The sequence below is a fragment of the Chrysemys picta genome, chromosome 2 (assembly GCF_011386835.1).
Source record: "Chrysemys picta bellii isolate R12L10 chromosome 2, ASM1138683v2, whole genome shotgun sequence".
Taxonomy (NCBI): Eukaryota; Metazoa; Chordata; order Testudines; family Emydidae; genus Chrysemys; species Chrysemys picta.
Genome location: NC_088792.1, coordinates 163,438,640 through 163,463,121, shown reverse-complemented (window position 1 = coordinate 163,463,121; position 24,482 = coordinate 163,438,640). Strand labels below are relative to the sequence as shown.

Here is a 24,482-nt window from a genome sequence, read left to right as displayed (position 1 = left end):
AGAGAAGCTTTGAAAACCAGTTTCATGACTGGCCAGGCTACAGTGTGAAATTTCTGTTTGTTTCTCCTTGATGAAAACCCTCCCCCTTTATTGACTCATTCTCTGTAAGGAACCCACCCTCCCCCTTCGATCACAGCTTGCTTTCAAAGGAAATAAAGTCACCATCATTTAAAAATCATTTATTCTTTATTAATTGATTATAAAAAGAGGGAGAGAACCCGGGTGGGGTTTGGGAGGAGGATCGGCGGGAAGGAAAAGGCCACTAAAAAAAGGTTAAAAAAATGACAGCCTTTTGCTTGGGCTGTCCACTGGGGTGGAATGGGAGGGTGCACGGAGCCTCCACCACCACCCCCCGCATTCTTACACGTCTGGATGAGGCGGCTATGGAACATGGTGAGGGGAGAGGGGGGTTATACAGGGGCTGTAGCGCCAGTCTGTGATCCTGCTGCCGTTCCTGAAGCTCCACCAGACGCCGGAGCATGTCTGTTTGCTCACGCAGCAGCCCCAGCGTTGCATCCTGCCTCCTCTGATCTTCCTGCTGCCACCTCTCATCTCAAGCGTCTCTCCTCTCCTCACGTTGGTCCCTCCTGTCCTCATGTTCACTGGCATCTTTCCTATACTTTGAAACCGTGTCCTTCCACTCATTCAGATGAGCTCTTTCACTACGGGTGGATTCCATGATTTCCGCAAACATCTCATCTCGCGTCATCTTTTTCCGACGCCTTATCTGAGATAGCCTTCAGGACGGAGGAGGGAGGCTTGAAAAATTTGCAGCTGCTGGAGGGAGGGAAAAAAGGAGAAAATTTTTTTAAAAGATACATTTTACAGAACAATGCTTATACTCTTTCACGGTGAACAACACTATTCACATTACATAGCATATGTGATTTCTGCGCAAGGTCGCATTTTGCCTCTTAATATTGAGTGCCTGTGGCTTTGCTGCTAGAGATCACAGACGCAGATCCGGGCAACAGAATTCGGCTTGCATGCGGCCATGGTAAGCCATTGTCTTTCGGCTTCTGCGCCCTCCTTTCCCACATACCAAGCAAAGCCCGTTGAGTGCTGCGGTTTTCCTGTTAACCTTCAGCAGCAGAAAACAAACTACCCCCCCATCCAATTCTCTGGATGATCGCTTTATCCCGCCCCCCACCGCGTGGCTGGTATCAGGGAAGATCCCTGCAGGAACCAAACTAACACCCCGCCCCCCCGCCATGAATTCTCTGGGATGATCGCTTTACCCTTCCCCCCAGCGCGTGGCTGGTATCAGGGAAGATCCCTGCTAGCCAAACGCGAAAAGCTCAGGGCCAATTCCCCCCTCCCCCCTGCGCTTGGCTAACTGCAGGGAAGGATTTCTTTTCAGCCACAGGCAAACAGCCCAGTAGGAATGGCCACCTCTGTCCCCTTAATTAAATTCCCGTATTTCAACCAGGTTACCATGAGCGATATCACTCTCCTGAGGATTACACAGCGAGATAAAGAACGGATGTTGCTTGAATGCCAGCAAACACCGGGACCATACGCTGCCAGGCTTTGTCATGCGATGATACCAGATTACTTGCTACTAGCATGGCGTGGTCAAGTGTCCTACCATGGAGGACGGAATAAGGCTGCACTGCCCAGAAACCTTGTGGCGAGGCTTTTGGAGTACCTCCAGGAGAGCTTCATGGAGATGTCCCTGGAGGATTTCCGCTCCATCCCCAGACACGTTAACAGACTTTTCCAGTAGCTGTACTGGCCGCGAATGCATCCCAAGTCCTCAGGGCAAAGTAATCATTAAAAAACACTTGCTTTTAAAACAAGTTTTATATTTTAAAAGGTAAACTCACCTGAGGTCCCTTCCATGGGGTCATGGTCTTGGATACTGGCTTGGGAGAGTACTTCAGTCAGGCTGAGAAAAAGATCCTGGCTGTTGGGGAGAACGGAGTGCTGGGTGCTCTCAGCAAGCTCCTCCTCCTCCTCCTCCTCCTCCTCCTCTTCCCGGTCCACAGAATCCTCAGGTGTGGCTGATGAGATTACCCCCGCCTCGGAATCCACGGTCAGAGGTGGGGTAGTGGTGGCGGCCCCCCCTAGAATTGCATGCAGCTCGGCGTAGAAGCGGCATGTCCGTGGCTCTGACCCGGAGCGACCATTTGCCTCCTTTGTTTTTTGATAGGCTTGTCTGAGCTCCTTGACTTTCACGCGGCACTGATCTGAGTCCCTATTGTGGCCTCTCTCCATCATGCCCTTGGAGATTTTTTCAAAAGTTTTGGCATTTCGTCTTTTAGAACGAAGTTCTGCTAGCACTGAATCCTCTCCCCATATAGCGATCAGATCCAGTACCTCCCATACGGTCCATGCTGGTGCTCTTTTTCGATTATCGGCCTGCATGGTTACCTGTGCTGATGAGCTCTCTGTGGTCACCTGTGCTCTCCACGCTGGGCAAACAGGAAATAAAATTCAAATGTTCACAGGGCTTTTCCTGTCTACCTGGCCAGTGCGTCCGAGTTCAGATTGCTGTCCAGAGTGGTCACAATGGTGCACTGTGGGATAGCTCCCGGAGGTCAATACCATCGAATTGTGGCCACACTAACCCTAATTCGAAATGGCAATATCAATTTGGGCACTACTCCGCTCGTCGGGGAGGAGTACAGAAATCGATTTTAAGAGCCCTTTATTTCGAAAGAAATGGCTTCGTTGTGTGGACGGGTGCAGGGTTAATTCAATTTAACGCTGCTAAATTCGAATTAAACTCATAGTGTAGACCAGGCCTAACTCTTCATTATTAGCAAAACTTCTGAACCAAGGAGCCACAGAAGTAATATGCACAGCTGGCCAAACCAGCCAAATGCCATCACTTTCCAGATTCTTGAAAAGTGAAAAATCAGACATTCTGATGCCAAATTTTAGTCTCAATCAAAAATAATTTCCCTCCCACTCCACTCTATGAATTGGTCTCCCTTGTCCAATGGAAGCTTCTGGGGGACCAAGGCCTTAAACCTCAAACATCTCTGGAGAACTTCATGCCTCCTGTGCCATTTGGGTCTTATTTTTGCCCTTTGAAATGCCACCAGTTCTCTGATGGGATAGTTAAATGTCCCTCCAGTCACTCTTCACTCTCAACCACTGGCACCAGCAACATCTTGTCTGTTGTCTCTGTGGTCCTCAATACCTTCTTTGACCCAGCAAACAGGATCTACACATGAAGTTCTAGGAGAGGGATTTTTTTCTGTGGAAGGCCAGGATTGAAAATCCATCCTCTAATCAAGCCATGGTGGAAGGGCATCAAGAGTGAGTACTTAAAGTAGAAGTAGGGAGCCAAAAATAAGGCATGACTGTTTACATTTGCAAGTGAAAATTAGACCTGCAGTTTAATGCTGACAGGGAGACTCTAATCAGGGAGATTTACAGGAGTTATCCTCATTCAAAAGCCTGAGGCCTGAGCTGTGCATGTGTGGCTAAAGCCATCCCGACTGAGATAGAATTTGGGCAACATTGTGTCTGCAGATACCGTGATGACACAGAGCATCATGTTCAGGCTAATGGATCACACTTCTTCATTAATAACTTATTCCCAGTACTATTGTTTCTTATCAAAGTAATGACTTTCATATGCCCAGTTTCTGCATATCAATGACATAATTAAAAATTAAATCCAGATTCAAGACCATCACAGTGAATTTCCTGTGCCCTAGTTTTCAGGTTAGACATAATCTCTACCATTATGATAAAAAGCGGCACTCACTTCAATATCTGTATGCAGCTTGTAAGACACCTTTCCTGTCACCTTTTCTCTCCCTATATCAGTGTAGTTGTTTGCAAAAAGTGGACTCTGAGTGTTTTCATTCTTTATTTGATAAATAATGTGCTCAAACCCAGGTGAAGAATCCAAGGGTTCAATTCCATAGCTAGCATTCTCAAACTGCAATAGCCCTCTGAAAAAGCAAACAGTGCAGGTTACATAAAATTATAGAATGATCTGAATTAATTTGCCATCAGCTTGAGACCTTAAATGTTAGATACTATATATAGTGGGCACCATTAAAAAGTCACCATTTTCCAACTGTAACCGCACAGAAGTATCTGGGATACTGAATTTTACTAGAGGTTTTATTATAATTAATTATATTAAAATTATATTAAAATATTTCATTACCTGAGCCCAGAGCAGGTGCTGAGTGTCACAAGTGAATTGGGAAAGCCTGCAATATACCCTTGGTAGTAGCAATCATCCTAAATAAAAAAAATTAAAAAATCAAAGTAAAATGAATAGTTTGCTTATCAGTAAGTATAGTTCTCCAACCAGGTCATCTCCACATCTATACATTTTGGAGCTTCCACAGACACTTGTATGGAACTTGAAACCATCTAAAAATAGAAGTGTGGAGGTAGAACACATCTCAGTATTATGACTCAAAATCTGAGGTCAGTGCCCGCCAGAGTAACTAGGCAGGGAGCTGGAGAGATGAGTGAGGGACTATAGGAGGAAGAACCTTTCCCCAAGGCTAAAGAGTGGCTCCACAGCTGTTCTGCATAGGATACTTCATCCTAATGACTAAAGTAGTCTATGCAAGGCCTTTACATATTTCCCTGGTAGGATAGGAGAAAGGAGTTAGGAAGATCTGCATTACAGACTCCCCAGCATACTCCCCAGCATGTTCATACTCACCCTGGCCTCCTCCCCACCTTCAGCAATGATGCATAGGGGGCTCACATGTAGAAGGGTTCAGTGACACAGAGGGCCCAGCCCGTCCTATGCAGCCCCCTAAAGTCCACACACCTGATCTCTTCCACACCAGAAATGCCAGTACCAATGTACAAGAATACTCTGTATCTGTATGGAAAAGACTGGATTTGCCCTTATGATTGCATCTTGGCCCCGACTTTTTCATTCTTATATTTCTATCAGAGACATACAAAATGGCTTAGAAGGGAGGAGGCAGTGATAGTTTCAAGGTAATTCCTTAGAGATCCTAAGCTCTATGCTCCCAGGTAGATCTCTAAATTTTGAAAGATGGTTTCTCAAGATCCACCCCATCACAAAGGCTGGGTTGCAGCAAATGGCCAAGCCCGGCTTGCCCTTGCTCTGAGATTCTCCTACAGCATGCGTCTGTCTGTTATATTGCTAAGCAATGCATGGCTCTCTTTTCCCGCCCTCAGACAAAAGCTGAGCACTAATTCCTAAGTGGTATTCATAGCAAAGGCCCTGTAACTGCTGGAACTGCTCACAGTTTTCGTCTATTTCCTGCTCTACTTTGCAGAAGGAACAGCCAAACATCGTACTCTACCTCAGTGGTGGGCAACCTGCGGCCCGTCAGGGTAATTCGCTGGCAGGCCACGAGACAGTTTGTTTACATTGACTGTCTGCAGGCACGGCCGCCCGCAGCTCCCAGTGGCTGCGGTTCGCCGTTCCCAGCCAATGGGAGCTGCGGGAAGCGGCGCAAGCTGGCTGCTGCTTCCTGCAGCTCCCATTGGCTGGGAACGGCAAACCACTGCCACTGGGAGCTGTGGGAGGTCAATGTAAACAAACTGTCTTGTGGCCCGCCAACGGAGTACCTTGACGGGCTGTGTGCGGCTAGTGGACTGCAGGTTGCCCACCACTGCTCTACCTCGAGTCAGAAGGGGATGCTCACCCACACCTGAGGCAACCCCTTCCCTGTGTGGGGCACAGGGAGGGAAGAAGACTGAGCCTATGGATAGTGATTAAAAGAGAAAACAGAGGAAAGAGGGTGAAATCATCAATGATGGAAAAAAGGCAGAAAAAGAGTAGGAATGAAAGAACAGAGAGGGAAGGGGAATAAGAAGCTTTGGAGAGATGCCAAACCAGTAAACAAAAGAGTCTTGATGAGAAAGGAAAAAGATTATACGCTTTAAAAATTAAATGGAGGTGAGGGAAGGGCATGCATCTAGATGAGATGACCCAATGGGAGAACAACTAGTGACCCACTTTTCTACCTCTTGGGATCCTTTCACAGATCCACCCTGTAGACCACAATAAAGCACTCTGAGAGAAGGAATTAAGGGACCCATCCGGAAGTATGCTGCACTTCCTCAACTCCTATTGTTTTCAGAAAAAGCACATTAGCTTGTGTGAGGAAATCCTAATAAATTAAGCAATGGATTACATTAGGAGAAAAGGCAGCTAGTGTGACACCAGCTTCAGCTAAATCCTGGAGTAGAGCATCTGTGGAGGACAGTTTGTGATGGAGGATCTAAACATTACCGATGGTAAATGTACAGGACAGTAGAAAATCCTCAATTTTCCTGTCCTGGCCTTCCCCTATGAGTTTAAGCACAAGTTATATGTTTGCTCCTTTAATGTCCATTCTGCAAGTTAACTACTGTAAGCACATTTCAGTCTAACTAGTCGTTTTCTTGAAAAAGTTGCTAATTAGCCAACCGAAATAAACTTGAAATAATTAATCTTATTGTTAATTTTCCATAGAGAATGTTTCCTTGAAGAATCTCATGCCAGGATTAGTAGAATGTCAGCAATAAATAACTAAAGATAGGGAGAGGTTTTCTGATACTTAAAGAAATGTAAAATCCCCAGAGAGTATTTCTAACAGCAATTCTGTTCTGAAAAAGCTAAGAAGCTACAAAACAAAGTACCGGTAATTAAATCTTACCTTAATATGTGGGAAATCAGAATGAACAGCCCCCCCTTTGGTGTAAGTATAAACCCTGAAATCATCAGATAAAAATAGTCTATAAAAAAGAGAATAAAAAATGTTTGAATTAAAAAATAAAGATTACACATTCCTGCAAATTTAAAGAGCACCCACACTATTTTCAACATGGTGCAATGATTTGCATCATCCCTTAGTTTTGTTTCTTAAGTTACAATTTAATGTTTTATCGCTTCTTTCAGACTGCAAAATTGCTGAGTTAGATGGGGTGACAGTTATGTGCAGCATATCTACAAACCCTTCTGAGGATTCCAAGTTCTTTTCCTGTCAGTTCTTTTCCTTTCTTTGCCAGTCAGCTTCTCAAACTTCTGCTTAAGTCTTGAAACTGAAGAATACATGGATCTCTGAAAATACTTCCTATTAGAGAATCTTAGATTCTCCTATTGTCAGTGCACAATACTAGGAATAACTGAGGCTACAGCAAAGAAGATAGAGAAGTATCAGCTTGGACTGTTACAGACTGAAAATTATAACCAATTATTGGAAAAGAAAGGGAAGTCGAAGACAAATTATCCAATATTTGATAAACCTTATTAGAACCTTTTGTGAGCCACATGACTGATTTATAACAGATAAGAACCAAAGGGTTAGGAACAAAGTCAATCACTTACTGTTGCTTCAGGTGAAGAGTATACGGTGTCCCTTCTATTGTAATGACATAGGACACTTGGTCCTAAACCATCCAGAATGACAGAATTCAGTAACACAATATTTTGCAAAGCACATAATTCTGCATTTATTAAACATGAACATAAATTAAAAATGCACCATAAATGTTTCTTAATGGGAAATGGATGGACATTAACATGGTTATCAGTGCAGTTTTGACATCTCTTGACAGCTACCAAAACAACTGCCCTGTATCATTCCAATACTCTGTGGAATGATTGTCTGTGGTTTCCTAAAAAGGCTCATCCACCACTCACCCTTTGACTGACATACACTATTCCATGTGTTCAAAATGTGTGTCTATGTTTTATGTCAAACACACAGGAAAAATAATTTAATAGCCAATTCCATCTCAAGATATCTAGATGTGTGCAAAGGCAAAAAATGCCAGTGATAGTGACCGTGACCAGCTGATGGAAGTTGCAATGAATAAAATGGGAACTGAAACGTCATAACCTCAACTGGTGAGGGAATCTGCTGAAAATATTATAGACCGCTGGAATCCTTCCTTAGAGGTTTTTAAGGTCAGGCTTGACAAAGCCCTGACTGGGATGATTTAGTTGGGGATTGGTTCTGCTTTGAGCTGGGGGTTGGACTAGATGAACTTATGAGGTCCTTTCCAATCCTGATATTCTATGATTCTATGATTGATTCTATGAATCTAGAACCCAGACACATGCCATTAATCCAGTGGACAAATAGGATGGAAGTAGAAATAACACATTTCACCTAATTCAGAAGAGCATCATTCCGAAGTCACACAAAGGAATTCATAATTTTAGAATCAGATGCTACTTCTTACTTTTGTGAACCAACACTTGATTGCTCTTGTTAATTTGGGGGGAGAATTACTGAAGATTATTGTTAAAGAATAACATGATTTAAGGCCCCTCCCTTAATCTCCAAGACATGTATGTAAACATAAGTTTTCATTACCACTCTCTATTCTTATTACTAACATGTTGTATGTTAACAGAACCTTTCATCCCAGGATTTCGTAACAGTTTATAAGAATTCAAATAGAAAAACTGAAGCATGGAGGTGACATGACTTGCCCCAAAACAGACTATACAATGAGAATTTAGAGCCAGAAATAGAATCTGGGAGTTCTAGCCTGTCTCCTGCTCTGACCTCCAGGCAGGGTGGATAAAAATCAATGATTTTTTTTTTTTAAATTGGATTTTTTTTATTTATTTATTTTTTTATTTATTTTTTTGATAAAATGCTTTTTGAGGAAAAAACCTATCTAAAGATAGTTTTAATTAGGATACATTATAGCTCAAAGACATCTCATCGTGGAATAGGGATTATACATTCTAATTCTATAGTATGAGACAATATATTCTTGTAATGTTTAAGAAGAGTTTTGTAAATGAGTTCCAATAGTTCATGAATTAGAGACCCAATCTTATGGGGTTCCAGGGGCTTCTGTATAGATTATTTAGGTTAATCTTTCTATCTACCCAATGGGACTCAGTGCTCAGTTTAGAAGATACCATCAGAGATGCTTATTTTTGCAGTTCTCAAACTGTGGATTTGTGTCTCCAGAGATAACTTGTTTGTTAACAGCAAAATTTTTTTAAAATAAATAAATAAATAAATAAATATAGAGAGAAATAACAGACCTCAACCCTATTGTCCCTCTGCAAATTTGTGTACACAGAGTCAATCCCTTACCTGTCTCTAAAAGTGCAAAGTTTCTAAAAGTTCAATGAATAGAAGATTGTTGGGGGCGGAATAGATCTGGACAAGGAGAAGAAGTCTGGAGATAAATGTGAAATGGGAGGGACAGGCAGTAGAAACAAAAGTGAAACTGTTTGAGCAGCATATTCCAGAAGTCTTGAGGTCTTTCTGAGTGTAGCCTTCATTGATTTGAGATCTACCATACCATTCTCTCACTAGAAAGGAAAACCTATAACCTATAAGAGACCCAGTTTGGGAATATTTTAATGAAGTTCCCCTACCTGTGGGTAAGACAGGCATGCGTGCAAAATGCAAACAGTGCAACAAAGAAATGCAAGGCCTGATTGCCCGAATGAAACAACAGCATGAGAAGTATTCCTTCTCAGGAGGAAGCCGCGTTGAAGATGATGAAAGGAACATGTCTGAACATGCAGGATCTTCAGGTTGTGACTGAAGACTTTTTTATTTCATACATCTTTCTTAAGGATTGCCTGTCTTCCTTCTGGACTATTCTTGAATTCTCATGTTTGAGCAAAAAAATATAGTTGTTACTCTATGGTACTATCATTTTAGATGCAGTTGTGATAAAAAATAAATAGCTGAAATAGGCAGATCTTCCTTTTACAATTTCACCTTTAAAGTAGTACTGAGTGTCAGGGAATGCAATGAGTAATACTAAATGAGCAATATGGTAATAATAATTAAATAACTGCATTGACTTATTTTGTTTAGGAGAATCCATCCTCAACATACAGGATTCTGAAGACTATCCACCTTCAAGATCACCATCATTTTCTATAGTTTCAGAGTTATCTGCCAATGATAGTGTTTCAGTCACATCATATGTGTCACATAGCCACAGTATATCACCGGTAGCAAAAGGGAAAAAAATCTCCATCATCTAAAAACAACCATAGATAAGTTTGTGATAAGAACCAGCAGATTACAAAAAGAGGTAACTGATGAAAAAAAAACTCTCTTTTCCGTATGATTGAGAACCCACACTTCATTAACATGGTTCAGTCATTAAGACCAGGATACAGTCCACCCAACAGAGCAGATGTTGCAGGCAAATTGCTGGATAAAGTGTATGAAAGAGAAATTGAGCAGTTTGCAAAAGGTCTAGAGCAGAGGTTCCCAAAGTGGGCGATACCGCCCCCTGGGGGGCGCTGGAACGATCTAGGGGGGCAGTAGTAGCCTCGGGTGCAATTGGGGGGCATTGAATAAAAATAAGGGGGCGGTGGAAGCATAAAGAAAGAAGAGAATATAAGAAAATTTTGAAAAACCGTTCGTACATGTTTCATCTGTTGTGTAACATAGAGTTAAAGTTGTAGTGATTACTTTATTTTCCAAATAGATTCACAAATTATAACCGATCAGGGGTCAAGTCCGCCAACAGCTCTTAACAAGCAAGTGTTAGCAGGCGAGCGTGTCGCGCGCATTGTCGGGAAGTCCAGCATGCATCGGCAGGAATATGTGCGTGTAATGACTTGTTTACAATACGATACTATAAATAGGCAACATGTATGAAATCTAATTTAGATTGTTTCTGAATTGTGTAAAAAGCAGTTAACAATAGTGCAATAAGTATTTAAACATTTTTATTCATATTCGATACCTTCAATCTTTATGGATTACGAATCACATACAAAGCAAATTGTATTACTGTTGTTTCAATAAAGCAGCAATTTACACGTGAGTATTTTTATACATTTTCTTACATATCTACCGTACGTTTGTGTGTCTCTAGTGCTTACTAATAATAAAATCGTAGCAGGCTTGTGTCGGTACAGTACTATTTGAAGTGTACAGTCAATATATTTGTCATATTTTTATTACAATATTAACGAAAACAGGGGAATGAAATTGTAAAAAAACTGTTAACTATTAACATTTATTTATATCTATCGAATCATCTGTGTTAATTGGTAAATAAGGCGTGTGTTAATAAGGAACAATTATTTAAATAAGGGCAAACTAAATTAAAACTATTTGATTTTTAATTGCATATTGATTATTTTTTAAATTAATTATTTCTTGATAAATTTAGTTTGATATTTGACAATTTAATATCAAATACATATATCTAATGCTGAGCAAAGAACAAAACCCAGTTTATTAGTTTCATTAGTATTTTAGTTTGGTTGTCTTTTGCCGTCTTACGCAAAAACCACTGTATACCTGATGTCGTGGGCGATATTCTAATAACACAACTATTGCAAAAAATTTTGGTTCCGGCGAGAGAAATTGCACTTTTTCAATTATATAAATTGTTATATATCTTGATAATTTTATGCCCCTATTATGATAAATAAACACATAAATTTTATTTTTTTTACAGATAATATCATGGCTGAATCCAAGAAAAAATGTAAACAATATAGTATTGAATATTTGAACTATGGCTTTATTCAGTCGCCTACAAACAATACATTACCGATGTGCCTGATTTGCCAAAAAGTTTTATCAAATGAAGCTATGAAGCCTTCAAGACTACAAGAACATTTGACAAAAATTCATGCTGATAAGAAAGATAAGGATTTATCTTATTTTCAAGCACTTAAAGAAAATTTTTTGAGACAGCCGACATTGGCAAAACTCTTTTCAATAGCATCCAAAGAAGATGACGATGGGTTGCGTGCTTCTTACAACATTTCGTTACTGATTGCTAAATCGGGAAAACCGCATACTATTGGTGAAGAACTAATTCTACCGGCTATAAGTGAGGTAATACGCACTATGCTACACAAGCCAGCGTCTGATATTACCAAGAAAATTTCTTTGAGCAATAATACAGTGCAAAGAAGAATTGATGAAATGGCTCAAGATGTTGAAGACTCATTATGTGAGTATTTAAAAACATCCCAGTTCTCTATACAGCTTGATGAGTCAACTTGCCAGGAAATGAAGCCTTACTTTTAGCATACATGCGATTCATAAAAGAAGAAAAAATTTGCCAAAAATTATTATTTGCTAAAAATTTGCAAACTGATACTAAAGGAGAATCAATATTTCATGCATTGGAAGTTTTTTTTAAAGAAAAAGAAATCCTCCTGAGTAATATCTTGTCAGTTGCTACTGATGGTGCTCCAGCGAAGATAGGGCGCTACAGGGGTTTTCTTGCATATTTAAAAAAAGCGGTTCTGAATGTATTTGCTGTATACTGTGTCATTCATCGTCAACATTTAGTTGCCAAAAATCTGAGTGAACGCCTACATAGGTCATTACATTATGTCATTAAAGCAATCAACAAAATCAGAAGCAATTCATTGAATGACAGATTGTTTGGACAACTTTGTATTGAAAACGACGAAGAATTCAATCGCTTGCTGCTTCATACAGAAGTTCGTTGGCTATCAAAAGGTGCCTGTTTGCATCGGTTTTATAAACTCTTTGACTCAGTGCTAGAGTTCCTAGAAAACAAAGATGATGCTTTACGAGCCAACTTGATTGATTCCAAAAATGACATAGCTTATTTGACAGACTTGTTTAATAAATTTAATTAAACAAATTTACAGCTCCAAGGCGATGAGCTGAATTTCATCAAAACAAAAACTGTTATTTCCGCGTTTGTGGCAAAACTTCTTCTGTACAAACGAAATTTAGGACGAGGAGAATTCAGCCAGTTTCCAAATTTATCAACAGTAGAAAAACATGATGAAGACTTGCTTACCTATTGTCAGCACTTGGAGGCTCTCCATTCTGACTTCAATCAACGATTTGAAGATATTCTTAAAATGAACATACCCTATTGGGTTTTGGACCCTTTTTCAAGTACAAACACAGAAGAATCTCCAAAATTACAAGAAGAACTGATAGAAGTAACAACAAATGAGGAATTGAAATTTAAACTCAAAGACGGCTACCAACAGTTCTGGCTGCAAAAGCAGAGACCTACACTTTATCCTGCATTATGGGCTATAGTACAAAAGTTTTTAATTGCATTTCCTTCATCATATTTAGTGGAACGTGGGTTCAGTACGGTCACAAATCTGTTAACTAAAAAAAGAAACCGACTGCAAATAGCTAATCGCGGTGATTTAAGAATGCTGCTGACAAAAATAGAGCCGAACATTAATAAATTGATAGCGGCGCACCAGGTTCATCCTTCTCATTAGGATTATTTTTAATGTTATTCGTAATTTTTATTTTAATATTATCCTTCGTTATCTTAATTTTCAATGTTACTACGGTTGATTTTAATAAATAATTTTATAATTTCAAGCTTCAAGGTGTCTTATTTACAACATCTTTCTTTACTATATTGTAGGACATAGGTAGAAATATAGATACATAAAAGAATGCAAATTTGTCACTGCATCTTTCTGTTTGTTCACTTAAAGAAGGTAGATTTCCAGGGGGGCACTGAGTAATTTTTTTTTCTGAAAAGGGGGCGGTAGGCCAAATAAGTTTGGGAACCTCTGGTCTAGAGGATGAAATTGTTAACCTGAGTCTTGACAGGTGGAGCAATGTCCACAATGATCCTGTTGTATGTGCTTGTGTGACAACAGAAGAAGGGAATGTCTTCCTTACAGAAACAATTGATACATCAGGAAATGCACACACAGCAGAATACTTACAAGAAGTAGCAGTAAAAGCTATAACAAACTGTGAAAAAAAAATCAAATGTCTAGTATGCAGCTTGGTCACAGACAATGCTGCAAATGTATCCAAGATGATAAGAAATTATTTAGAAGAGAGTCCCAAGCTAATAACGTATGGTTGCAGTGCTCATTTGATGCACCTCCTAGCCAAAGACTTCAGTGTTCCAGAAATAAAGGCTAATGTTGTTGAAATTGCAAACTACTTCCGTAACAACCACTTTGCAGCAGCTGCTCTGAAAAAAGTGGGAGGAACCAACCTAACTCTCCCACAAGACGTGCGATGGAACTCAGTAGTGGACTGTTTTGAGCACTATATCAAGAACTGGCCTAATCTGATGACAGTTTGTGAACAAAATAGTGAAAAAATAGATGGCACTGTCACAGCCAAAGTTCTCAACATTTGGCTTAAGAGAAATGTTGAACACATGCTGAGTACCTTGAAGCCTATTTCTGTAGCCTTGAACAAAATGCAGGGAAATAGCTGTTTTATTGCTGACGCTGTTGAAATTTGGAAGGAATTGAGTGAAATCTTAAAAAGAGAGGTTTCAGAGTAGCAGCCATGTTAGTCTGTATCCGCAAAAAGAACAGGAGTACTTGTGGCACCTTAGAGACTAACAAATTTATTAGAGCATAAGCTTTCGTGGACTACAGCCATGCATCCGAAGAAGTGGGCTGTAGTCCACGAAAGCTTATGCTCTAATAAATTTGTTAGTCTCTAAGGTGCCACAAGTATTTCTTAAAAAGAGAAATATGCAATGACAGAGTTAAACTACAAGCATTAAAAAAACGAATGGGACAAACACTATCTCCAGCTCATTTTCTTGCAAATATTCTCAATACTCAGTACTAGGCTCAAACCTCAACTGCTGAAGAAAAGGAGTTGGCTATAACATGGACATCCAGCAATCATCCCTCCATAATGCCAGCTATAATAAACTTCAGAGCTAAGGGTGAACCATTCAAGAAATATATGTTTGCTGATGATGTTTTAAAGAAAGTCACACCAGTGAACTGGTGAAAGTCACTTAAGTACTTGGATTCAGAGACTGTTGAAGTGATAATCTAACTTTTAACAGCAGTAGCTTCTTCTGCTGGTGTAGAAAGAATATTTTCTTCCTTTGGATTAATTCATTCCAAACTGAGAAATCGTTTGGGACCTGAAAAAGCAGGAAAGCTTGTTTTTCTTTTCCAGATTATGAAGAAACAGGAAAATGAAGGTGAAGACGACTGAGTTAGCTGCAGAAGCCAATATTTTAAGTTTCTCATGTTGACCTGGCTGACAGTCAATTTAATTTTTGTTTTTTAAAAACAAATATTTCATTTAACTATTTTAGTTAAAGCAATTTTAACAAAAACAAATCTGATTTTAAAAAACTTGAATGTTTAACTAAATTCGTATGCTTGTTTTGTTAAAATATTATGTTCGCTGTTGAAAAAAAATCCAGAATACATAACATTGTTGCTTTAAATTTAAATGTCTGTCTGGTGATGTTCTTCTCCTAATACAGAATGGCAAGAAAATCCTCCAATTATTAATGATTAACCTGTTGAACTGGAGATAGTTCACCTCCCAATCACTTCATAAATATCTGCTTCAATTACCTTTGGTAAATGAAATAACCAAACAATCATTCCTTTTCTGATATAGCTGTAAAACTCACCTGAAAAGTTTTTGAAATAAATCACTTAAAAAATGTATAGTGTGTACCTTCTAAAAATGAAACCTACATCTATCTCCGAGTTGTGAAGAATATGTATTAAGGTTATAATAACCAACAAGAATGCACTTTTATGTAGAAATCCATGATTAAATTGAGTGTTCCTGACTAGTGATTTAAATCAAATCCACCCTACCTGCAGGTATCACCCCCTATAATGTTTATGGTTTTTATATATGGAGATATACCTATCTCATAGAACTGGAAGGGACCCTGAAAGGTCATTGAGTCCAGCCCCCTGCCTTCACTAGCAGGACAAAGTACTGATTTTGCCCCTGATCCCTAAGTGGCCTCCTTAAGGATTGAACTCACAACCCTGGGTTTAGCAGGCCGATGCTCAAACCACTGAGCTATCCCTGTCCCCCCCCCCCATGTGATGGTATTGCGACTGATCACAGGAAAGACACAGAAACCCAAATTTAAGATTTAAAAAACTATTTTCAAACCTTATGTAGCCTATGCTGCCAAGTTGCACATTTGAAGCCTGACCTAAAGCAAGTCAGTGAAGAGACTCCCATTGACTTCAATGGGTTTTAGAATGTTTACTACTCATTTGCAAAAAGTTATAGACGTTTAAGTCTTTGCAAGAGTGGTACCTTAAATTGTAAATTTATTTATTAATAGATTATAATAACTTGCCCTTTTATTTGTAGTTTTGAGTCTACATGTTTTATTATTGATTTAGCAACCAAATTATTTTATAAAACATTTGTAGTTCCACTTTAAGGTTACTGGTTTGAGTGCCAAAGAACTTTGCCAAATATACCTCCCTTCTCAAAGACACATTGGCCCAATGATGACTGTAGGATGTTTCACTGGAAACACCTTACACATTATAGCCACAAATGTGCTACAAGGATTGTAGCATTTAAAGGATTTTAACAGATTCTCACTGTACTTCCATTTACACATATTTATTATATAATTTAATATCTAATTATATAGATAGGGAACAACTGTATTCCTTAACTACAAGTACCAGATCTCCAGTTATATTTGAGGATATCCTCTGTGGAGCTGTGATGTGCAATAACAATTGAGAACCTAAAGGAGGGAAATATGTTAGTTATTATTTTTATGTAGTAATAACATTACAAACATACCTAAATATTTGAATCAGACTCAAAGCTCCACTGTGCTAGGGGCTGTATAAGCACAGACATAAATAGGTTCGTGCCCCAAGAAATTTATCAGCCTGCAAAGATTTACATGCATGCTTCACTTTAACAAAAATTAAGCACATGTGTAAGTCTTGGTAGGATCAGGGCCTAAAGAGATAAATGATGAGTGAGGGAGAGACACATTCAAATATATCCACTTTGTAAATGCATTTGCTTTTAAAATGTATATCTATAAATCAGTAAACAGCTATCTATCCTCTGCTGCCCCTCGCTTACACTACTGGCTATGTGGGCAAAATTTGTCACTCGGGTGTGAATATTTCACCCCGAGCAACACAAGCTACACTGACATAAACACTACTGTGCACAACACTATAGTGGGAGGAGAGCTTCTCTGCTTGCAAGGGTGGTTTTTTTTATGCTGACGGAAGAGCTCTCTCCCATCAGAATAGAGCATCTTCACCAGATGTGCTGCATCACTACCACTGCACTGCTGTACATGTATACATGGCCTTAGTTATCATTACTTAAGTTTTCATATAAATGCTGCATCAGAAGCAGTCTTGAAGAGAGCAGTTTTACAGACAGATCAGCTGTCATCCAGCATGGCAGGGAATACAGTGAGAGAGAATTGTGGGAGAAGCAGACACACAGGTGGTCAGAGAGGAACATGCAATATACAACTCCCAGTCTGTGTTAAAGAGTCTCCACTAACTCCAGTCCTCACTCCCACTCTGCTCTAGCTCCACACTCAACTCACCTTCCCTCTCCAAAGGGTGTAGGATTTGGGGGGGCTTTTTTAGGCAAGGGGCTCAGTGAAGCAGGTGACTGTGGAGGGGGAATCTCTCCTTGTTAGCAGTCTCAGTGGGTGGAAATCTCACCTGGATTCACAGGATGGGGGGGGAGGGGAGGGAGTGGAAGGAGTTGGTGAAACAGGTAGCTGTGGGGAGAGGTCAGTGAAGTGGGTGACTAAGGGGCAGGTGTATCTCAGCTGCGGGGTGACTCTAGGGAGGTCTCTTCTCTTGGGGGCGACTGTGGGGGAGTCTCATATTAGGGGAGATTCTCTCCTGTTGGAGGTAACTAGGGGCATCTCTCCCATTTTAGAGTGACTGTGAGAAGGGGCAGTGAAACAGGTGACTATGAGGCAGGGGTCAGTGACTGTGGAGGGGATCTTTCCTCTTGGGGTGGCTGGGGAGGTGTCTGTGAGGGGGTCAGTGCTGGGGGGGTCTCTTCCTTAGGGGATGATGCGGGGCAATGCAAGAGTTGATCGGGAGCTGTGGGGATCAGAGTAGGGGGGTCTCTCCATTGGGGGGACGGGGAGTCAGTGCAGGGGGTTGGGGGGGCAGGGCAGGGAGGGAGGAGCAGAGCTGGAAGGGGCTGGCGGTCTCTCCCTTTGATGGTGATGGTGGTCAGCACAGGGGGTGATGGGGCTGTGGGGGTCAGTGGAGCAGGTGACGGGGCAGTGCAGGGAGTGGGGGGCAGTGCAGGGGGCGGCTGGGGGGAGTGCTCTCCCTTGGGAGGTGATGTGGGTCAGCGCAGGAGTGACAGGGCTGGGGAGGTCAGTGCGGGGCATGACAGGGGGCAGCACAAGAGGTGACAGGGCTATTGGGGGGCCGTGCGGGGTGATGGGGCAGTGTGGGTCAGTGTGGGGGTAACAGGGGCAGCGCAGGGGTGACACGGCTGGGGGATCAGTGCTGGGGGTGATGGGGGTCAGCGCAAGGTGTGACGGGTCGGGGGGGCAGCGCGGGGGGGTGACGGGGCAGTGTGGGGGTTACGGGTCGGGGGGGCAGCGGGGGGGGTGACGGGGCAGTGTGGGGGTTACGGGACGGGAGGCAGCGCGGGGGGGTGACAGGGCAGTGTGGGGGTTACGGGACGGGGGGCAGCGCGGGGGGGTGACGGGGCAGTGTGGGGGTTACGGGACGGGGGGCAGCGCGGGGGGGGTGACGGGGCAGTGTGGGGGTTACGGGACGGGGGGCAGCACGGGGGGGTGACGGGGCAGTGTGGGGGTTACCGGGCAGTATGGGGGTTACCGGACGGGGGGGGTGACGGGGCAGTGTGGGGGTTACGGGACGGGGGGGCAGCGCGGGGGGGTGACGGGGCAGTGTGGGGGTTACGGGACGGGGGGGCAGCGCGGGGGGGGTGACGGGGCAGTGTGGGGGTTACCGGACGGGGGGGGCAGCGCGGGGGGGGTGACGGGGCAGTGTGGGGGTTACCGGGCAGCGCGGGGGGGTGACGGGGCAGTGTGGGGGTTACGGGTCGGGGGGGCAGCGGGGGGGTGACGGGGCAGTGTGGGGGTTACGGGTCGGGGGGGTGACAGGGCAGTGTGGGGGTTACGGGTCGGGGGGGAAGCGGGGGGGGGTGACAGGGCAGTGTGGGGGTTACGGGACGGGGGGGCAGCGCGGGGGGGTGACGGGGCAGTGTGGGGGTTACGGGTCGGGGGGGCAGCGCGGGGGGTGACGGGGCAGTGTGGGGGTTACGGGACGGGGGGCAGCGCGGGGGGGTGACGGGGCAGTGTGGGGGTTACGGGACGGGGGGGCAGCGCGGGGGGGTGACGGGGCAGTGTGGGGGTTACGGGTCGGGGGGGTAGCGGGGGGGGTGACAGGGCAGTGTGGGGGTTACGGGACGGGGGGCAGCGGGGGGGGGTGACGGGGCAGTGTGGGGGTTACGGGTCGGGGGGGCAGCGGGGGGGTGACAGGGCAGTGTGGGGGTTACGGGACGGGGGGGCAGCGCGGGGGGGTGACGGGGCAGTGTGGGGGTTACGGGACGGGGGGGCAGCGCGGGGTCCCCTCCCACTCACCCAGCCCGGAGAGCAGGGCTGCCAGCAGCGCCAGGCGCAGCCCCCGCCCCATGCTGCGGGCGGCTTGCGCTCCCCGCGGCGGGCGAGTAACGGCCCCGCCCGAGGGGCCCGAGCGCGAGGCTGACCCCGCCCCCCGGGGCACGCGGCCGGGGCTCCGGCTCCCTGGGGCGCAGCGCCGGAGCAGCCCTGATCTCAGCCCGGCCCGAGAGCAGAAAGTGCGGGACTGGGGAGCCCCCCAGAGGCATGACAACGCGAGGCAGCGGTTTTACAAAACTGGCATCTTTAATTATTACTTTTAAAAAACAAACAAAAACCACATAGAATGGAAGCCCCTTCAGTATAGCCCAGCCCTTAGAAAAGTGGCATTTGTATTTTCTGTAAATCCTCCTACAAAAAACAAGGTCCAAGCTGCGACACAATTTGGAGTGCAAAGGTTTAGACAAGTACAATTTACAAATAAGTCTAAGACAGGTTCTGATTGTTCAAATAGTATTCAGACAATAGGGCTAAGTGTTAGACTTACACATGAAATCAGTAGTCATCTTCAATATTCACCATGTATTTAAAATTTGAGGCGCTACTGTATTCCATAGAAATAGTGATCTCAGAATGACGTTTATTGCATTACTGCCCTATTCTGCACATAATATTGCTAATTGCTATAATACCATTGCTAATAGTATGCTGGGAGTGTGAAAACTCTATTAATATTAAAGGCACACAATTTAGCACAGTTATAGCATAGGCATTCACAAGTTTAAATACAATTAAGCAGGCCTTTTCCTGGGGATAGTTTCATAATTCAGATTCCCCTCCCACCCTGTACACGGAGTCATTCATGTCATGAACTGTCTACAAGAGACCTGGGAAGAAGTGCACCTTATTGACAGAAAGGCTGAATAGCTTTAGCTAGGCAACCCCCGATAAGGTAGGAGAGAAATAAACCAATGATAATCCTAAAAACAAACAACCCACCTTGCGATATATTTTTGATGAAGTTGTACATATTTTAATAGAGTTTAAATCTTATTCTTTACGTTTATGGAGAACCACAGTAGTTCAAGTATTTTATTATTACAAATGCAAACTTTATATATATTTATATAAGTATATATACACACAGATTTTTTGGCAAATATGGGGAAATTTACAAAACAAGTTTGTGCTAAGTGGCTAAAACAAAATGAGAAAGTTTAGCATTATTTTGAACAGTAATTGTTTCACCTTCTGTAATTTGTGTAACAGACACACCATCGTGGCAGTCATGCATCTACAACACTGTGTCAATATAATCTAGTGGAACATAATCCAATAATCCAACTTCACCTTGGTTCACATACCTCAACTGACATCCAAGAGCATCTTTTTTCAGGCACAGATTTAAATCGGATTTTAAAAATAACATGCTTTAGCCAGTGTCAACATCCTGACTGACACTAAAATCAAAGTTTGAAAGGTAGGTTAAAATTATTTACATTGGGGTCAGCGAGGTGCTAGGGTATAAAGTGCTCAAAAAATTCTCAAAGGGCCTAGATAAACAATACGCATAATTCCTCTTAATATTTTGCAGTGTCTCTTGCTGTCAGACTGTAACGTAATCAAAACTCAAGCTCACTCCCTTCCTAAAACAAGAAAAGGCTACCATTTTTCGTACCTTTATTTTAATATCCCATTTAACGTATTAGTGGTAAATTAGTAGAGGTTTCTGGTCTAGCTACTTAAAATTGCTTATTTAAAAACCATTTAAATTAACCGCCCTAGTATCCTTTATTGTCTATAGCTTAGTGTCAGTCAGCATGAAGTTAAAATTTTCTTTGTTGTTTAAAAAGTGTGTTTATATTAAACACACCAGTAAAAACATATACCCAAACATGTTTATAGGATATTTCATCTTCCTTTCAAAATATACTGGCATCTTATTTCACTTGTGCCCTTAGTTGTATATACAGGAATAATGGTTTCTAGTCCAGGCAAAACAAGAACATGTAAACAATATTTTTGTTAAATCAAGTGGCCTGATTTTTACAATTCCATTTTTTAACACCTGCCCAGGTAATAGGTTTTTTTACTCTTCATTGTACATATAGAAAGACAATAAGCCACATGGAATATTTAATGATTGTGTCTCATCATAAAATGTGGGAAACAAAAAGTAACTCCCAAGTGCTGTATTTTAGATTATTTTACTGCAGACTGAACCACTTCCAACTGGATAGTCCAACTTCAGTTTGCAAAGCCATGATACTCATACACGGAGCTAAGAACAGACTTGATGTATTCCGTTCCTGTAGCTTTGGTATAGGTATCTTTGTTTAATATCTTACATTCCTTGTGTTTCCATCTCATTTTCCATATCCAGTACTGCAGAAAGGCGGCTCTCTGGGATATCATGGGCCATTTGATGCAAGAAGGATAAAGAATTTCAGCTCGGTTTTAGTGAACAGGTCAGTTTGTGAAAGGGTAAAAGAGAAACTAAAAACTACATGGGAGGTAAAGGTGCAGGTCGAGAAGGAAAATAGTGTCCCTGAGGTACGTTCTTCTGTTGTGGTGGAGGTGGCCTGTAAGGAGGACAAAGATGTCAGTTTAGGTTATTACATCCATTATATGCATATAGAGAATGCTCCCTCTTTCTCCTGCTCTGTCTTAGGCTAGGTCTACACTACCCGCCTGAATCGGCGGGTAGAAATCGACCTCTCGGGGATCGATTTATCGCGTCCCGTTGGGACGCGACAATCGATCCCCGAATCGACGCTCTTACTCCACCAGCGGAGGTGGGAGTAAGCGCCGTCGACAGAAAGCCGCAGAAGTCGATTTTGCCACCGTCCTCACAGCGGGGTAAGTCGGCTGCGATACGTCGAATTCAGCTACGCTATTCACGTAGCTGAATTTGCGTATCTTAAATCGACTCCCCCCTGTAGTGTAGATGTACCCTTAGAGTCATGTCTTTGATGGTCTCTCCCAATGCATTCCTTCCCATAATTTCAGCTGCCACCTCTGCACTAATGACTCCCATCTAACGCTCCCTCTGCACAGGCTTTTTTTTTCTATACTATATGAAACTTCTAACATTTTCCGAGTCACACTGCTTTCCCTAATTAGGCATTTTGGAGTGAATTTTTCCTCTACCCAAACCAATTTAAAACACAAATTACTACAGAGTACAAACTATTATATATAAGTGTCTGTTTGTGCTTCATTAATTAGCACCTTAAGGACACAGGCATCAATACAACATTTTGTGCATTTAAATAAATGGTTAAACTAAAAAGGTTGTATATTTATTATATATATTTTTAGAGTGAAACTAAATAGAAAGATAAAACTGGATGCTCAAAGCTGATAGAAAGCACCCACACTTTTCGTAATAATGTACCTACCATTAAGAGTGTAAGAGGTGTCATCAGAGAACATACATGTTTTATAAATTTCATTGCACCCCTTTTTTTATTATGGCCCTTTCACTCACATGTGTAGCTTCATTATTTGGTGTATACATGATATGAGAAAAACCCTGACACATGATCACAAAGAGAGGGTTAGAGTCAGAATGACAAGCTACGAGTGTCCCCAAATTGTGTGCTCAAGTTCTCAACTTTACATTTGCACTAGTATGTATTATAAAGGAGTTTTCCCAGTAGCAAAATTGTCATTACTGACCTTGTAGGTATCTTATACTGCTGCTGCTCCTGGTGTGGCTGAGGATAATTGTAAGGCTGGTGATAAGCTGGTTGATTATGATTAACTGCATAAGGTGGCACAGTGAATTTGTTTGCTGGCATGTCCTATGAGGAAATAAAGAACATCAGATATTCAAAAAGAAAGAAAAAAAATCACACAAACAGGAACTGGAGGAAGATTTGCTTCTTTAGTAATTTCACTGGAATGTAGGGCCATTCACTAGCAGATTTGGAGATGTCACATTGTCCCTGATCAGCACCCTTCCCTTTTCAAACTACAATACTTTCTAGACTGCTTATGGTTTCAGAGAATGCACTTCCAGTTGGCTCTCAAAGATAGTTTAAGCAACATAAACCACAAGAGTCCCATTCCCCCTCCCTTAAATTTAACTACTAAGAAGTTAAGAAAATAATCCATTTCCTCACTGGCAACACCCCTTTCTACTACAGATCGTAAATTACTACATTCAATATGTAGTTGGCCTATCTATTGGTGTTACAAAATGGCAAATCCTGATGTGCTTTAGAAGGTTGCTGCTTGAGAAATGTTTAATGGATAAAACTAAATCATCTAATCCTAGGCCTTCCCACCGTCCAAAAAAACTTTTACTTTGTTTAAAATAAAAGCCTCCTGATTAAAATAATCTCATTTCCTAGCAACAGTCTGATGTGGTATGTAACAAAAAGGGGGAAACACTACTATATTTTGATTTAAGACTTTGTAGTCACCTTTAATAGTTTGGCACAATTACTTGTAGAAGTGCATTATAGGTCAGTAGAAAAATCTAGACAAGATGTTAGTATGTACCATCTATATTTTAAAGCACATTTTATATATAGATCTTAAAAATGTAATGAGATTGCAATCTCTCAGTTGTGCTTCCAAGCTGGTATTTTTACTGTAGCTTTGCAATATCAATAATGCACTATACTTGGAATTACTTAGATATTTTCTTCTTTGAAAACTTTTGGGCTTCAGAGGATATCTTCCTCATTAATATTATTGGTTGTTTATACAGCCCCATAAGGAGTACAGACAAATAAGAAAGGGATTCATCATAGCCTATATATAATTTATAGGCCATTACTGTAAAAATTTACGTCCTACAGAAAGCATAGTCATTAGTATTTCTTACAGTGTATACATTACATGTGAGGGGAGGGAAGACCTGAGATACGAGATTATATTGCTTTAAAAAGCAAAAACAAAAAACCCACCAACCAAAAATAGGTATTAATAGTTTTGGAGTAATTCTTGCTTTTATTATCCATTTATCAATTCAACCCTCTACCCACTCTGTTACTTTCAAAACGGACAATAATTGCTCTCAAAGACCGAGAAAAAACAAGTCTCACCTACCATGGGTACGCTCCTCGAAGTATATGGCATGTTCTGCTGAAAGTTTCCTGGGTCTGTCTCTGTGCGAGGAGGAGGAGTTGGCACGCTTGTATGTGATCTGGAATTAGATTTGTATTGGCCACATGGAGTGGTCAACCATCTTACTATAATTCAATAGGATCATCATCAACATGTTATGACACTTCTTA

The 24,482-nt window shown here is 41.9% G+C and overlaps 3 protein-coding genes across 6 annotated transcripts in view; all 3 read right to left on the bottom strand.

The window, feature by feature from the left end:
* Positions 1 to 19,502, bottom strand: part of LOC101942705 (disintegrin and metalloproteinase domain-containing protein 18) — a 95,968-nt gene extending 76,466 nt beyond the window's left edge. Inside the window, exons 1-6 of one of the 2 annotated variants that reach the window (XM_065584713.1) lie at positions 19,258 to 19,423; positions 16,319 to 16,383; positions 7,277 to 7,338; positions 6,606 to 6,684; positions 4,133 to 4,209; positions 3,722 to 3,911 (exon numbers count right to left, since the gene is read on the bottom strand). In XM_065584713.1, coding sequence (XP_065440785.1) covers positions 3,722 to 3,911; positions 4,133 to 4,209; positions 6,606 to 6,684; positions 7,277 to 7,338; positions 16,319 to 16,383; positions 19,258 to 19,309 — 525 coding nt within the window. In that variant the 5' untranslated portion in view covers positions 19,310 to 19,423. Of the gene's footprint in view, positions 1 to 3,721; positions 3,912 to 4,132; positions 4,210 to 6,605; positions 6,685 to 7,276; positions 7,339 to 16,318; positions 16,384 to 19,257 lie in introns of both variants that reach the window. The other variant, XM_065584714.1, reaches the window with a different exon arrangement.
* Positions 170 to 2,758, bottom strand: LOC135981575 (uncharacterized). The gene is made up of 2 exons (XM_065584717.1): positions 1,827 to 2,758; positions 170 to 777 (listed from the first exon to the last, which is right to left on the bottom strand). Exons 1-2 carry the CDS (start codon positions 2,365 to 2,367, stop codon positions 740 to 742), a joined length of 579 nt encoding a protein of 192 aa, XP_065440789.1. The 5' UTR covers positions 2,368 to 2,758; the 3' UTR covers positions 170 to 739.
* Positions 19,503 to 19,520: 18 nt separating the features above from the next.
* Positions 19,521 to 24,482, bottom strand: part of ADAM9 (ADAM metallopeptidase domain 9) — a 52,305-nt gene continuing 47,343 nt past the window's right edge. For all 3 annotated transcript variants that reach the window (XM_065584709.1, XM_065584711.1, XM_065584710.1), the window contains 3 exons: positions 24,295 to 24,391; positions 22,915 to 23,039; positions 19,521 to 21,815 (listed from right to left, as the gene is read on the bottom strand). In XM_065584709.1, the coding sequence (XP_065440781.1) occupies positions 21,737 to 21,815; positions 22,915 to 23,039; positions 24,295 to 24,391 (301 nt within the window). In that variant the 3' untranslated portion in view covers positions 19,521 to 21,736. The remainder of the gene's footprint in view (positions 21,816 to 22,914; positions 23,040 to 24,294; positions 24,392 to 24,482) is intronic.

Bases quoted from the DNA above. Each gene is read 5' to 3' on its own strand.
- LOC135981575 (XM_065584717.1), bottom strand. From the start codon at position 2,367: ATGCAGGCCGATAATCGAAAAAGAGCACCAGCATGGACCGTATGGGAG. The intron at 778-1,826 runs GTGAGTTTACCT...CCCTCCCTCCAG, and splicing joins CCCCATGGAAGGGACCTCAG to CAGCTGCAAATTTTTCAAGC.